The 15,465-nt window shown below is 44.9% G+C and overlaps 1 protein-coding gene across 3 annotated transcripts in view; it reads right to left on the bottom strand.

Moving 5' to 3' along the window:
- NBEAL1 (neurobeachin like 1) overlaps positions 1 to 15,465 on the bottom strand; it is a 283,360-nt gene that overhangs the window by 53,785 nt on the left and 214,110 nt on the right. For all 3 annotated transcript variants that reach the window (XM_075317649.1, XM_075317650.1, XM_075317651.1), the window contains 4 exons: positions 5,808 to 5,938; positions 5,107 to 5,216; positions 4,908 to 5,025; positions 4,088 to 4,185 (listed from right to left, as the gene is read on the bottom strand). In XM_075317649.1, coding sequence (XP_075173764.1) covers positions 4,088 to 4,185; positions 4,908 to 5,025; positions 5,107 to 5,216; positions 5,808 to 5,938 — 457 coding nt within the window. The remainder of the gene's footprint in view (positions 1 to 4,087; positions 4,186 to 4,907; positions 5,026 to 5,106; positions 5,217 to 5,807; positions 5,939 to 15,465) is intronic.

The following is a 15,465-nucleotide window of genomic DNA, read 5'->3' as shown; positions in this document are numbered from 1 at the left end:
TGGCGAGAGTGAGCGAGACACTCCGCTGACAGTCTGCGCTGGATGAAGCCTTGACTAGAAGGTCGTCCAGGTAAGGAATCACTGCCAACCCCTGGAGGTGCAGAACCGCAACCACTGCTGCAATGACCTTGGTGACTACCCGAGGGGCCGTGGCTAACCGAAGGGGAGAGCCACGAATTGGAAATGTTCCTCTCCGATTGCAAAACGTAGCCAACGCTGGTGTGAAACTGCAATTGGCACGTGCAGATAGGCATCTCTGATGTCGATGGATGCCAGGAAATCCCCTTGGGTCATTGAGGCAATGACTGATCGCAGAGACTCCATGCGAAAATGCCGCACCTGAACATGCTTGTTGAGAAGCTTGAGATCCAGGATGGGCCGGAAGGAACCGTCCTTTTTGGGAACTAGGAAGAGATTTGAGTAGAAACCTCTGAACCGTTCCCGGACGGGAACCGGTACAATTACTCCGTTGGCCTGCAAGGATGCCATGGCCTGAGAGAAGGCGGCGGCCTTGGAGCAGGGGGGAGTTGACAGAAAAAATCTGTTTGGCGGGCTGGAAGAGAATTCTATCCTGTAGCCGTGGGAGATGATATCCCGCACCCACTGATCGGAGACGTGTTGAAACCACACGTCGCCAAAGTGGGAGAGAGCCTGCCACCGACTAAGGACGTTGCTGGCGCGGACAGATAGTCAAGAGGAGGCTGCCTTAGTGGCAGCAGCTCCTGCGGTCTTCTGTGGACGCGCTTTTGTGCGCCAGCTGGATTTTTGGTCCTTGGCTGAGTTAGTGGACGAGGCCGAGGGCTTAGAGGACTACCAGTTGGAGGAACGAAAGGAACGAAACCTCGACTGATTCCTACCCTGGACAGGTTTCCTGGTTTTGGTTTGTGGCATGGAAGTACTCTTCCCGCCAGTAGCCTCCTTAATAATTTCATCCAGCTGTTCACCGAACAGCCTGGACCCAGCAAAAGGGAGTCCAGCAAGGAACTTCTTCGAGGAAGCATCTGCCTTCCACTCTCGAAGCCACAGGACCCTGCGGATAGCGAGGGAATTAGCCGAAGCCACCGCAGTGCGGTGAGAAGCCTCCAGCATGGCAGACATGGCATAGGATGAAAAAGCTGAAGCTTGGGAAGTTAAAGCAACCATTTCGGGCATAGATTCCCTGGCGAGGGAATGCATCTTCTCTAGAGAAGCAGAGATGGCTTTGAGAGCCCACACTGCTGCAAAAGTTGGGGAGAACGAAGCCCCTGCCGCCTCATATACAGATTTGGCCAGAAGGTCGACCTGGCGGTCAGTGGAATCCTTAAGAGAGGTGCCATCAGCCACTGATACAACAGTCCGGGCTGATAGCCTAGACACCTGAGGGTCTACCTTTGGTGAATGAGCCCACTCCTTGACCACCTCAGGTGGAAATGGAAACCGGTCATCAGAACCACGCTTTGGGAAGCGTTTGTCAGGACAGGCCCTAGGCTTGGACACAGCGGCCTGAAAACTGGAGTGGTTAAAGAACACACTCTTTGTCCTCTTAGGCGAGGTAAACTGGTGCTTTTCTGCCAGAGAGGGTTGCTCCTCTGATACTGGCGGATTGAGATCCAGTACAGAATTAATAAATGCAATCAAATCACTAACATCTGAGTCACTTTCGGACAGATCAATGGGGCACATGGAGTTAGCCTCCGAGCCCCCTGTAAAGGCATCCTCCTCGTCCTGCGAGTCAGCTCCTGAATCAGAGCTGCGGGACGAGGAAGGAGAGGGAGCCCTACGTCTCCTTTTAGGAGGACGGGGTCTGGGACCAGATGATGAATCCTCTGTGAGCTCCGGTCCTGAGAGAGCCCTAGCAGCAGAGGCACCCTGTGAAGGGGGCTGATGCATGTTCAGCAAAGTCCTGGACAGCTGTCCCATGGAGTCGGCAAAAGACTGGGAGATAGACCTAGAAAAGGATTCTACCCAAGCTGGGGGTTCAGCCACAGGGACCGGAGCAGCCTGAGAGACCACTGGGGGGGGGCGATTCCAGGCTGAGGCATCGTCAGGTTAGAGCAGGCATCACAATGTGGATAGGTGCTCAGTTCAGGCAGTAGGAGCTTACATGAAGTGCATACTGAATACAGCTTTGGAGCCTTGCTCCTCGTGTGAGACATGCTGCTGAAGTGGGGGCTCAGCCAGAATGACCACCAGAGAGTATATACAGAAGGTCCACAACCGGAGGTTGTGGCTTACCAGACCGCTGGAGCGGTTTGTGTGCCCTCCAGATCCCAAAGCCCGGACTCCCAAGCACCTCAGCAGGGATGCTGCAGCCAGCGCTGATCGCAGGGAAGAACGCTGAGAAAATGGTGCCGGAGTGAAGAGAGGGGGCGGGACTCACTCTGAGAGCTGGATCTGGAGGGCCATAGAGACCTACAGGGGAGGAGACATGAACTCAGTGAGGAGTGTCTCTCCCCTGTGTAGAACGGCCGCTGGGCGGAGCCGCACTGTCCCTCTGCATGAATGACATGCGAGGGCAGTGAAACCAAAAGTAGGCCTCCGGCGAAGCCGGGGCCTAAATTTGAGCGGTGCGGCCGGTGCGCAGGCACCATCGGCGCGGTTCTCAGGCGACAGCCAGAGAACCCGCCGGAAATGTCACAAAAAACACTCAGCACACTCTCCCCAACAATAAAGTACAAGGGACCCCCATATATAAACGTCTCAGGTACTTAGCTTGCTGAGACGCAGGGTTCCAAGTCCCTGGGGGCGAGTGCTCCGGTCCAGCAGGATCCTGAAGGGCTGCGAATGGAGACCGGTCTCCTGCCAAGCATGGAGAACCGTGCTGGCTCCCACTTCAAGCCAGAGCCCAGAGGGATGGTGAAGGAGCACGGCATGGAAGGCTCCAGCCTTGAAATCAACCTTAACAGCACCGCCGACACAGTGGGGTGAGAAGGGACATGCCGAGGGTCCAGGCTTGGACCCGCTTTTCTTCAAACTCTTTCCAAAAATGAAAAATCAGATGAGAATGCATGTGTGGATGTATGCCTCCTGAACACACAGCGATAAAACTGGCTAGATCTGGTTCTCCAGGGGGTGTATAAGCTCAGAGGGAGGAGCTACACTTTTGAGTGTAGTACTTTGTGTCCCCTCCGGAGGCAGAAGCTATAAACTCAATGTCTGGGTCTCCCATAGGAACGATAAAGAAAAAAAAAAAAAAAAAAAAAGATTTCAATGTTTAACTTTTCCATAGGTAATGTAGACACCCATTGTGAGATTTTTTAAATATACATAATCATAATAATAATAATTAAAAAGAGTTTTAAATATAAAAACTAAAATACATTTTGTCGTGGAGGAGTTTTATTTTTTATTACTTTTTCCAGATGTTTTATACAGTTTGTTTTTTTTTTTTTACTTAATTTGTCCACCTGGGATCATAATAGATCTCTGGGGAACATTTTTTCCTTTACTGTTCATGTTTTCACTCTGTAACTGGGGCATCAATTGCCCCAGTTACAGGGTAAAATAGCTCCTTGTTGTGCCACACATCGCTCGCAGAGATGAGCTGAACCATGCTTGGAACCTGCAGCTCTAGTATGTCTCTAATAAACTAGGGGACTGCTTTGGCGGCGCAGGAGATTAACCCTTTTCTTCCTTCCATATATATATGTGCCTTTTAAATGTATATAATTGTCCTGATGAAGAAGTCTCTGAGAGCTTTCAAACGCCTTGACCAATAAATCACGTTATCTACATCATTTGGACTGGTTTGGTGGCGCAGGAGATTAATCCTTTTCTTCCTTCCATTATTTGTATCTATTCACTGCAGAGCATTTAAGGAGAACTATAACACCAGCAATGGAGAAAACAAACGGTAATAAACGACTTCTGTCTTCTCAAGTTTCCAGACTGTCAGAAGCAGCTAGTTGCAAGATCATCTGCTATGTGATTAAAATGATACTGCCGTTGCTTAATTTCCACTGGTCTTATATTTTCAATGATCTGTCATTATGGAAGTACTGAGGACAAGATCATTGTAATAATGATGTATATATTATATTATGGAAAGGTCACAAGAAAAATAGAAAAGCTAGAATATATTTTCAACATGATAGAATTACTTTTTTACCTTCAACAGTTGGCATGGTGTCTGTCCAAAATAATTGATCATTCCTTCTATTGCTTTCCTTTCTTTCTCATCTGCAATTGCATCCAAGTCCACAGCCCCTGATTTTGGAAGAGTACACATACTTAGCTTTTTGCCTTCAATCATTAAAAATAGTATAGAAAAATTCCAGGCTTGGGGTTAAAGTCTACAGTCATTCTAAGTTACTATAGACTTGACTCCTCACAGCACGCAGTGTGCATGCTGTCAGGATTCTCCAGTGCCAAGAGTGGGTGCGTGACCCCAAGTATCCCATTTGCATACATGCAATCCCATACTGACTAGACGTACCTTGCTCAACACAAGTGAAATGAGCAAGTCAAGTTGGAATGTGGCCTGAAGTATGGAAATTGCATACTTCCGATCACATAAGCATCTGCTCCCAGTGCCGGTGAATCCTGACAAAGCACACGGTGCATTCTGTGAGAATTCACAAGTCTCTAGTCACAGAGTAACTGCACACTTCAGTCCCAAGCCTTGATAACCTGTTTAAACAGCTTTAAAGGGAATCTGTCACCCGCTTTGATGGACACATTTATGTAATACAGTACATGTCCTCAGAAAGGTGGTGGCATTGGTTGACACAATAAAAAAAAAAAAACAACTGGTGATGAAACTTTAAAACCTTTAAAAACTTCTAACCAACACACATAATGTGGGACTCTATGGTTTTGGGGGGGGGGAACACATTTAAGCATGATTAAAAATAAAGGTGGCCACTAGTAAGATATGAAGCTTAAGTGATATTTGGTAATGGTGCACATATACAATAAGAACTAATTACCTTCATAGCTACAGTAGTAGAAAACATTCAGCGCCTCCACAGCTGCTGGTCCCCTTTGCTTATAACCAAAAATCAGATCTATCCATTCATGGAGATGGGCAGAAATATATTCTGACTCCTGGTGATAGAGGTTACAATGGGTAAATATCAACTTTCTAAAGCAATTAAGTTGGAATTTTCAAAATACAAAACCACCCACCAAGGCTTTCCTGTGCTTTCTGATGAAATCTTCAGGACTGTTGGCCCATTTTGGAAGAACAACATCATTTACTCGATCTTTTGAAATTTGCAATCTTCCCAAGTCAAATCCTTTAATAAATCATATATAATTATGCATAAATGTATACAGACATCGCAACGTGCAATGATTTGTAAAGAACACATGCAATGTGTAGAAGTAGTCCTCACATGGCAGTAGGCGTCCAGACGTCTGATCTACGCGCTTCGAGCAAACCGCTCTTAATCGTGCCTAAAAGCATTTTTAACGAAACACATAGTCCAGACGCCTGAAAGACCACTGTCATGATTTTATTTGCTCACACTTTTTATTGTTAATCCTAATAAATGTGACATTTTAGAATTTTTGTTTTGATATAGCGGCTGCTGGATGAACACCCCTTCTTCAGTTTATTTTGACCAACACAAATGCTGTCAGATCTCCATTCCCTGCTTCTATTCCGTGCCGTAAAAGAAAGGATTCATGTAGTATTCTGAGTTTTCAAACGTTATCTTAATTAATAATTGACTTTAAGATTTTGAAAAGACAAAAATATTAATAAACCAATGTTATCTAGAAACCTACAACTGCCCAAGGTTGGACTTTCTCCATTAATATAAAGATGGGTGGATGTACCGGACTGTTTTCATGTGCAATCATTTTGCTCATTTTTTCTTTCTTACCATTTTTATTTTCAAGGAACTCTGGGAAATAGAAAAACTCTGGAATTAGTTCCTTCACATCATTTGGATTATCCATAAGAGCTTGCCAAGTGGCTGGAATTGAATGAAACTGCCGATCTGCACAGTCAAATCTACATAACAGTATAAGAAGGGGAAGAAATATGATTTACAGTATTTAAAAGAGTCTATAGATTAGAAATAAACATTATGTACAAGTGTCAAAGCTTTACCTCCGCTTAAAGGGAACCTGTCAGGTGCAATATGCACCCAGAAACACGAGCAGTTCTGGATGCATGTTGCTAATCCCTGCCTAACCGTCCCTGTATACACTAGCATGAATAAACAGATCTTTAAAAAAAAGTATTTCCAAAGATCATTTATTATATGCTAATGAGGCCCACCACTAGTCGCAGGGGCGTTACTTCCCTTGGCTAACCGGCCCCCTTAGCATGTTACTACGCCCCTGTGGGTGTACTAACATGCTAATGAATGCGCACCTTCACCGCACATACCTCACTCTTCATGGCGGCCTACGGAGGATGGATGCACACTGGGCATGATACGGAGTCTCCTGGACTTCCAATCATGTGCACAAAATTGATGCAGGGAGTAAGCTTCCTGGCTTAAGTGAGCTACACTTGCGCATGACCGGAAGTCCCGGGGAACCCGAATCATGTGCAGTGCGCATCCATCCTCCACCGGCCACAATGAACAGTGAGGTACAGTTAGGTCCAGAAATATTTGGACAGTGACACAATTTTCGCGAGTTGGGCTCTGCATGCCACCACATTGGATTTGAAATGAAACCTCTACAACAGAATTCAAGTGCAGATTGTAACGTTTAATTTGAAGGTTTGATCAAAAATATCTGATAGAAATTGTAGGAATTGTACACATTTCTTTACAAACACTCCACATTTTAGGAGGTCAAAAGTAATTGGACAAATAAACCAAACCCAAACAAAATATTTTTATTTTCAATATTTTGTTGCGAATCCTTTGGAGGCAATCACTGCCTTAAGTCTGGAACCCATGGACATCACCAAACGCTGGGTTTCCTCCTTCTTAATGCTTTGCCAGGCCTTTACAGCCGCAGCCTTCAGGTCTTGCTTGTTTGTGGGTCTTTCCGTCTTAAGTCTGGATTTGAGCAAGTGAAATGCATGATCAATTGGGTTAAGATCTGGTGATTGACTTGGCCATTGCAGAATGTTCCACTTTTTTGCACTCATGAACTCCTGGGTAGCTTTGGCTGTATGCTTGGGGTCATTGTCCATCTGTACTATGAAGCGCCGTCCGATCAACTTTGCGGCATTTGGCTGAATCTGGGCTGAAAGTATATCCCGGTACACTTCAGAATTCATCCGGCTACTCTTGTCTGCTGTTTTGTCATCTATAAACACAAGTAACCCAGTGCCATTGAAAGCCATGCATGCCCATGCCATCACGTTGCCTCCACCATGTTTTACAGAGGATGTGGTGTGCCTTGGATCATGTGCCGTTCCCTTTCTTCTCCAAACTTTTTTCTTCCCATCATTCTGGTACAGGTTGATCTTTGTCTCATCTGTCCATAGAATACTTTTCCAGAACTGAGCTGGCTTCATGAGGTGTTTTTCAGCAAATTTAACTCTGGCCTGTCTATTTTTGGAATTGATGAATGGTTTGCATCTAGATGTGAACCCTTTGTATTTACTTTCATGGAGTCTTCTCTTTACTGTTGACTTAGAGACAGATACACCTACTTCACTGAGAGTGTTCTGGACTTCAATTGATGTTGTGAACGGGTTCTTCTTCACCAAAGAAAGTATGCGGCGATCATCCACCACTGTTGTCATCCGTGGACGCCCAGGACTTTTTGAGTTCCCAAGCTCACCAGTCAATTCCTTTTCTCTCAGAATGTACCCGACTGTTGATTTTGCTACTCCAAGCATGTCTGCTATCTCTCTGATGGATTTTTTCTTTTTTTTCAGCCTCAGGATGTTCTGCTTCACCTCAATTGAGAGTTCCTTAGACCGCATGTTGTCTGGTCACAGCAGCAGCTTCCAAATGCAAAACCACACACCTGTAATCAACCCCAGACCTTTTAACTACTTCATTGATTACAGGTTAACGAGGGAGACGCCTTCAGAGTTAATTGCAGCCCTTAAAGTCCCTTGTCCAATTACTTTTGGTCCCTTTAAAAAGAGGAGGCTATGCATTACAGAGCTATGATTCCTAAACCCTTTCTCCGATTTGGATGTGAAAACTCTCATATTGCAGCTGGGAGTGTGCACTTTCAGCCCATATTATATATATATATAATTGTATTTCTGAACATGTTTTTGTAAACAGCTAAAATAACAAAACTTGTGTCACTGTCCAAATATTTCTGGACCTAACTGTATGTGCGCGTCACTGCGTATTCATTAGCATGTTAGCTTGTTAGCACGCCCCTGTGGGCACACTAAGGGAGCCGACTAGTCTAGGGAACCCACGGCCTTGCGGCTAAGTCCCTTGTCTCAGTAGCAGATAATAAACGATCTTTAGAAATACTTTTTCTAAAAATCTCTTTAGCTATGGTAGTGTATACAGGGACAGTTAGGCAGGGATTAGTAATATGTACCCGAACTGCTCATGGTTCTGGGTGCATGTTGCACCGGACAGGTTCCCTTTAACATTTATAATAACATCAACTGGCAAATCTCATTGACATCAATAATATATATTAAAAACTTATGTAAACTATCAAAATAAAAGGGCAGAAATACAATTAGCAACATGTGCAGTTGCTTTTAGTTTGCATATAAAGGACGCAGACAATAAATATCAAGGCTTACGTACTGGTCAAATCTTAACAACAGGGCTAATGATTCTGATGGCACAAGATATATCAACCATCAATATCAAAATCGGTGGAAAGTCTGACATCTGGCACTATTATCAGCCCTGGTGGCCGGGTGTAAATGCTCCCTTTTCAATATAGTTCTGCTCACTGTATAGCGGTCACTGCTGAAATCTGCAGTTTGGCTCCTATGCAACTGAACAGGAGCTGAGCTGCAGTTCTGGACACTACACAGTAAACAACGGTACTGTTCAGCTGCATAAAGTGTTATCATCTGGCCAGTGTCGGTGCTGAAAACGGCTGATCAGTGGGGGTGGGGGGTTTAAGGCCCCTACTCATTTGATAATGATTATCTGTCCTTAGGACACGCCATTAATATCATTAGCACAGACAACTCTAACGTCTACCAGTCACCAAATTATACTTTAAACTAATTCAGACAAATAGGAAAAAACTGAAAGTGAAGCTAAAGCCTACGGCAGATCTGCTACCACACATACAATTCAGGATAGCTGCAGTGTTACTTACTTGAGGACAATACCAAACACATAACGCAGACACATAACGCAGACACATAACGCAGACACATAACGCAGACACATAACGCAGACACATAACGCAGACACATAACGCAGACACATAACGCAGACACATAACTAGAGATGAGCGAACCGGTCCCGGTTCGGCTCGAGGTCGGTTCGACGAACGGACGTCCCGTTCGAGTTCGGCTCGACGAACCGAACTCGAGCCAATAGGCTATAATGGGAGGCAATCACAAACACATAAAAATGCATTATAAATGTACACAAACAGTTAATAAACAGTGCCATAACACTTACCGGTCCTCGCGATCCCTTCTGCACTCTGTCTCCTGCCGCTATTCCATCCGATGATCGCTGAATCCTCCCGGTGACGGCACTGCCAGCAGAGATGCAGGACCTATCGTGACGTCAAAATAGCCATGTGACCAGTCACGTGGCTATTATCTCATTGGCTACAGACTGGTCACATGACTATGACACGTCATGTAGGACCTGCGAGTGCATCTCTCCGGTACACGGTGCACATATGTGTATCGCCGTGTACCGGCGACATGCTCTAGCACACGGTCGACTCCCCGTTCCGTTAGGGACCGGCTGACACAGCCGGTCATTAACGGAGATCACCGTTGCCATAGCAACGCAGTTAGCGGTGACGTCACCGCTAACTGCGGCTCAGAGAGCACCGTTGCTATGGTAACGCGTCTGTCAGCGTTACCGCTGACAGCCAGCACTGATCACTCACGGAGTGAAGGCTGCACGCTGCTTCCCGATTGTAGTGAGGATTGTACTGAGGATGAGGTTCCTCAGCCCCAAGTGATGATCTGGTGAACCTCATCCTCACTACAATCGTCACTACTACTACACTAGTGAGGATTGTACTGAGGATGAGGTTCCCCAGCCCCAAGTGATGAGCTGGTGAACCTTATCCTCACTACAATCGTCACTACTACTACTACACTAGTGAGGATTGTACTGAGGATGAGGTTCCCCAGCCCCAAGTGATGGGCTGGTGCACCTCATCCTCACTACAATCGTCACTACTACTACACTAGAAAGAAAGAAGACAGAAGAGCAGGATCGTGGAGGGCTGACAGGGGGTAATAAAGATGGAGTCTCTAATGTGTCTGTGTATTTATTTCTATTAAAGTATTTTTTCTCTGTGTGGTGTTTTTTTTTTAACCCTTTATTGGAGATTCTTAATGGCCGGGTCAAACGTGCCTGACATTAAGAATCTCTGGCTTAATACTGGCTAGTAAAACAAAGCCAGTATTAACTCATGATTACCCAACAAGCCACCCGGCTCCAGGGCTGTTGGAAGAGTTGGATACAGCGCCAGATGATGGCGCTTCTATGAGAGCTCCATTTTCTGGGACGGCTGCGGACTGAAATCCGCAGCAGAGGCGCCCAGAAACCTCGGGCTAACCTGTGCTGCGGATTCCAATCCCCAGCTGCCTAGTTGTACCCGGCTGGACACAAAAATGGGGTGAAGCCCACGTCATTTGTTTTTTAATTATTTCATGAAATAAGTGAAATAATTAAAAAAAAACGGGCTTCCCTATATTTTTGGTTCCCAGCCGGGTACAAATAGGCAACTGGGGGTTGGAGGCAGCCCGTGGCTGCCTGCTGTACCTGGCTAGCATACAAAAATATGGCGAAGCCCACGTCATTTTTTTGGTGGGCAAAAAAATTCTGCATACAGTCCTGGATGGAGTATGCTGAGCCTTGTAGTTCTGCAGCTGCTGTCTGCTCTTCTCCATACAGACATACAGCAGCTGCAGAACTACAAGGCTCAGCATACTCCATCCAGGACTGTATGCAGAAGTTTTTTGCCCCCTGAAAAAATTATGTGGGCTTCGCCATATTTTTGTATGCTAGCCAGGTACAGCAGGCAGGTACGGCTGCCCCCAACCCCCAGTTGCCTATTTGTACCCGGCTGGGAACCAAAAATAAAGGGAAGCCCTTTTTTTATTATTTCATGAATTTCATGAAATAATTAGAAAACAAATGACGTAGGCTTCGCCCCATTTTTGTGTCCAGCCAGGTACAACTAGGCAGCTGGAGATTAGAATCCGCAGCACAGGTTGGCCTGAGCTTTCTGGGCCCCACTGCTGCGAATTGCAGTCTGCAGTCGCCTCAGAAAATGGCATTTTCATAGAAGCGCCATCTTCTGGCGCTGTATCCAACTCTTCCAGCACCTGCCTGCTATACCTGGCTAGCATACAAAAAAATGGCGAAGCTCACGTCCTTTTTTTGTAGTTTTTTGGCAAAAAAAATAAAAATGCTTCCCTGGATTTTCCATTGCCAGTGAAGGTAACACCAAGCAGTGGGGGTTAGCAGCCAGTAGCTGCTTGGATTACCCTTAGCTAGCAATACAAAAAATGCAGCGGGAGCCCATATATATTTTTTTTAATTATTTATTTAAATAACTAAAACTAAAATGGGCTTCCCTGTATTTTGATTGCTGGACATCACAGTGCTGTAAAAATAAATCTTTAAAAAAATTACGTAGCGCTCCGCGGTATTTTTGATTCTCAGCGCAGATAAAGCAGACAGCTATGGGTTGCCACCCCCATCTGCCTGCCGTTACCTTGGTTGGCAATCAAAATACAGGGAAGCCCATTAATTTTTTCTATTTAAAAAATAGTTACAAAAAAAAAATGACGTTGGGTCCCCCCATTTTTGATAGCCAGCTAGGGTAAAGCAGACAGCTGTAGCCTGAAAACCACAGCTGGCAGCTTTACCGTGGTTGGGGATCCAATGTGGAGGTCCCCTCAGGCTCTTTTTTATAATTATTTTATAAATATTAATAATTACACAATAAAAGTAGGGTCCCCCCCAAATTGGATCACCAGCCAAGGTAAAGCGGACAGCTGTGGTCTGGTATTCTCAGGGTGGGAAGGTCCATAGTTATTGGGCCTTCACAGCCTAAAAATAGCAGGCCGCAGGCACCCCAGACGTGGCGCATCCACTAGATGCGCCAATCCTGGCGCTTCACCCCAGCTGATCCCGTGCCCTGGTGCAGTGGCAAACGGGGTAATAAATCGGGTTGATACTAGCTGTAAAGTAACCTGAGATCAAGACCAGCAGTTTGTGATGTCATGGCGTCTATTAGATACCCAACATCATAAACTGTCAGTACTAACAAAAAAAAAAAAAAAAAAAAAAAAAAATCGACAAAAGAAATTTGAAAAAACAGTCCCCAAAACATTTCCTCTTTCACCAATTTATTGTAAGAAAAAAAATAAAGGGGTCCCACGACGACTCTGGACCATCTAGAATATGGGGGGGAGACACTCAGGGAACGTATCCCCCATTTTCTAGGAGTGCGGACCCTTCATGTGAGGAGTGTGGGTGCAATGAATCTGCACTCACTCTTCTCGGGTCCACAGCAGCAGAGTCCATGTCGTAATGGTTGCTACCAAAGCTGCAATGCCCTGCTCATGAGGTAAGGGCATGCCTAATCAGGAGAACTACTGTAGAGGAAGCTCTGCTCACTGGTATATAGGTGCTCAGAGGTAATAGATAAAATTAGTGAGTAACCTCGGCACTCTAAATCTCCCAGACTAAGTCAGTAAGTCACAACGGATAGTAATGCAAAATTACTCTTTATTGGTCCGTATTAAGAAAAAAAAATTTTTCATAAGCATATATGTTTTTGTCCAAAACAAGTTACAAATGACCTTTCGGCCTGAGCCTTCGTCAGATTGGACTTATCTGCATGTAATCATGAAAAATGACAATAATCAGTATCACATAAGAGTGAGAGAACAATAACAAACTCGAACAATGTAGAGGTACAATTGGGATGCAGCAAAAAAATTGCAACACAGCAAGAAATGAAACACATGATACAAATGTCATAATACAGTACAAGGACAATATAGTAATGACAAATATGGGGTCAGAGTAGGCTTAGACAGCTCTGGTACGAAAGAGATGTCAATCATAAAGTAACATGTGCAGTAGGTGTAGAGCTACAGTATGCATGGCAGAGCTAATGGGTAGACCAACCATAGAAAAAGAACGGAGAAAAAGTGGAGAAAAAAGTGGAGAAAAAAGTGGAGAAAAAAATGGAGAAAAAAATGGAGAAAAAGTGGAGAAAAAAATGGAGAAAAAGTGGAGAAAAAGTGGAGAAAAAGTGGAGAAAAAGTGGAGAAAAAGTGGAGAAAAAAGTGGAGAAAAAGTGGAGAAAAAGTGGAGAAAAAGTGGAGAAAAAGTGGAGAAAAAAGTGGAGAAAAAAGTGGAGAAAAAAGTGGAGAAAAAAGTGGAGAAAAAGTGGAGAAAAAAATGTAGAAAAAGTGGAGAAAAAATGGAGAAAAAAATGGAGAAAAAAATGGAGAAAAAGTGGAGAAAAAAATGGAGAAAAAGTGGAGAAAAAGTGGAGAAAAAGTGGAGAAAAAGTGGAGAAAAAGTGGAGAAAAAGTGGAGAAAAAAGTGGAGAAAAAAGTGGAGAAAAAGTGGAGAAAAAGTGGAGAAAAAGTGGAGAAAAAGTGGAGAAAAAAGTGGAGAAAAAAGTGGAGAAAAAAGTGGAGAAAAAAGTGGAGAAAAAAGTGGAGAAAAAGTGGAGAAAAAAATGTAGAAAAAGTGGAGAAAAAATGGAGAAAAAAATGGAGAAAAAGTGGAGAATAAGTGGAGAAAAAATGGAGAATAAGTGGAGAAAAAATGGAGAATAAGTGGAGAAAAAATGGAGAAAAAGTGGAGAAAAAATGGAGAAAAAATGGAGAAAAAGTGGAGAAAAAGTGGAGAAAAAGTGGAGAAAAAGTGGAGAAAAAGTGGAGAAAAAGTGGAGAAAAAGTGGAGAAAAAGTGGAGAATAAGTGGAGAAAAAATGGAGAATACGTGGAGAAAAAGTGGAGAAAAAATGGAGAAAAAAATGGAGAAAAAAATGGAGAAAAAAATGGAGAAAAAGTGGAGAAAAAATTTAGAAAAAGTGGAGAAAAAATGTAGAAAAAGTGGAGCACCCTTTGGTGCCTTTCATGTATTTAGCCAAAAAATGAAAAAAAAAAATGACGTAGGGTTCCCCCTAGTTTTGTAGCCAGCTAGGGTAAAGCAGACGGCTGCAGCCTGCAGACCACAGCTGGCAACCTCACCTTGGCTGGTAATCCAAAACTGAGGGCACCCCACGCTGTTATTTTAAATTAAATAAATAATTAAAAAAAAAAAACACGTAGGGGTCCCCCAAAATTGGATCACCAGCCAAGGTAAAGCAGACAGCTGGGGCCTGATATTCTCAGACTAGGGAGGTCCATGGTTATTGGACTCTCCCCAGCCTAAAAATAGCAGGCCGCAGCCGCCCCAGAAGTGGCGCATCCATTAGATGCGCCAATCCTGGTGCTTCGCCCCAGCTCATCCCGCGCCCTGGTGCGGTGGCAAACGGGGTAATATATGGGTTTAATACCAGATGTGTAATGTCACCTGGCATCAAGCCCTGGGGTTGGTGAGGTCAGGCGTCTATCAGATACCCGACATCACCAACCCAGTCAGTAATAAAAAAAAAATAGACGACAAACACATTTTTATTTGAAAAAACACTCCCCAAAACATTCCCTCTTTAACCAATTTATTAGAATGAAAAACAAATCCAGGTCTGGTGTAATCCAAGGGGTTGCCATGACGATCCACACTGTCCCAGTCAATGAAGAGCAGGATGTTCCCCATTGGCTGGGAGAGCAGTGCAGTGACCTGAGCTAACATCAATGGGTCAGCCCAGGTCACTGCAGGGCATGACAAGTGCTGCTGTCAGCGAGGTACATTACCTGCACTGATCTCCAGCACTGCCGACCTGTCACTGAGTTCAATGACCGGCGCCTTCACACCAAGTATCGCGAGAGGCCCGTGACGTCACCGCTACTCAGTCTCGGGTCGGAAGCGAGAGGTGATGTGACAAGCGGCGGCCATGGAGGACAGTGACAGCGCTGAGGTCGGGATGGCGGGACTTCATCACCGCAGGTAAGCCGAGCGGGGCCATGTGTGCAGAGAGTGTGTGTGTGTGTGTGTGTGTGTGTGTGTGTGTGTGTGTGTGTGTGTGTGTGTGTGTATGTATGTATGTATGTATGTATGTATGTATGTATGTATGTATGTGTACATGCCGCGGGCAGGAGGGGGCGGAGCGAGCTGAGCGGGGAAGTGTGGGCTTCCTGCACGTAACTAGGATAAACATCGGGTTACTAACCAAAGCGCTTTGGTTGGATACCCGATGTTTATCTTGGTTACCAGCTTCTGGCAGGCTGCCAGCGATGGCTCCTGCACACTGTAGCTGTAAAAAGCCCTGCTTTTTGCTGCTAGAACCGTTCTCGAAC

Source organism: Anomaloglossus baeobatrachus, chromosome 7, assembly GCF_048569485.1.
Source record: "Anomaloglossus baeobatrachus isolate aAnoBae1 chromosome 7, aAnoBae1.hap1, whole genome shotgun sequence".
NCBI classification, from domain to species: domain Eukaryota; kingdom Metazoa; phylum Chordata; class Amphibia; order Anura; family Aromobatidae; genus Anomaloglossus; species Anomaloglossus baeobatrachus.
Note: the sequence above shows the minus strand (reverse complement) of the source record. Positions and strands in the feature narration are given on the sequence as shown.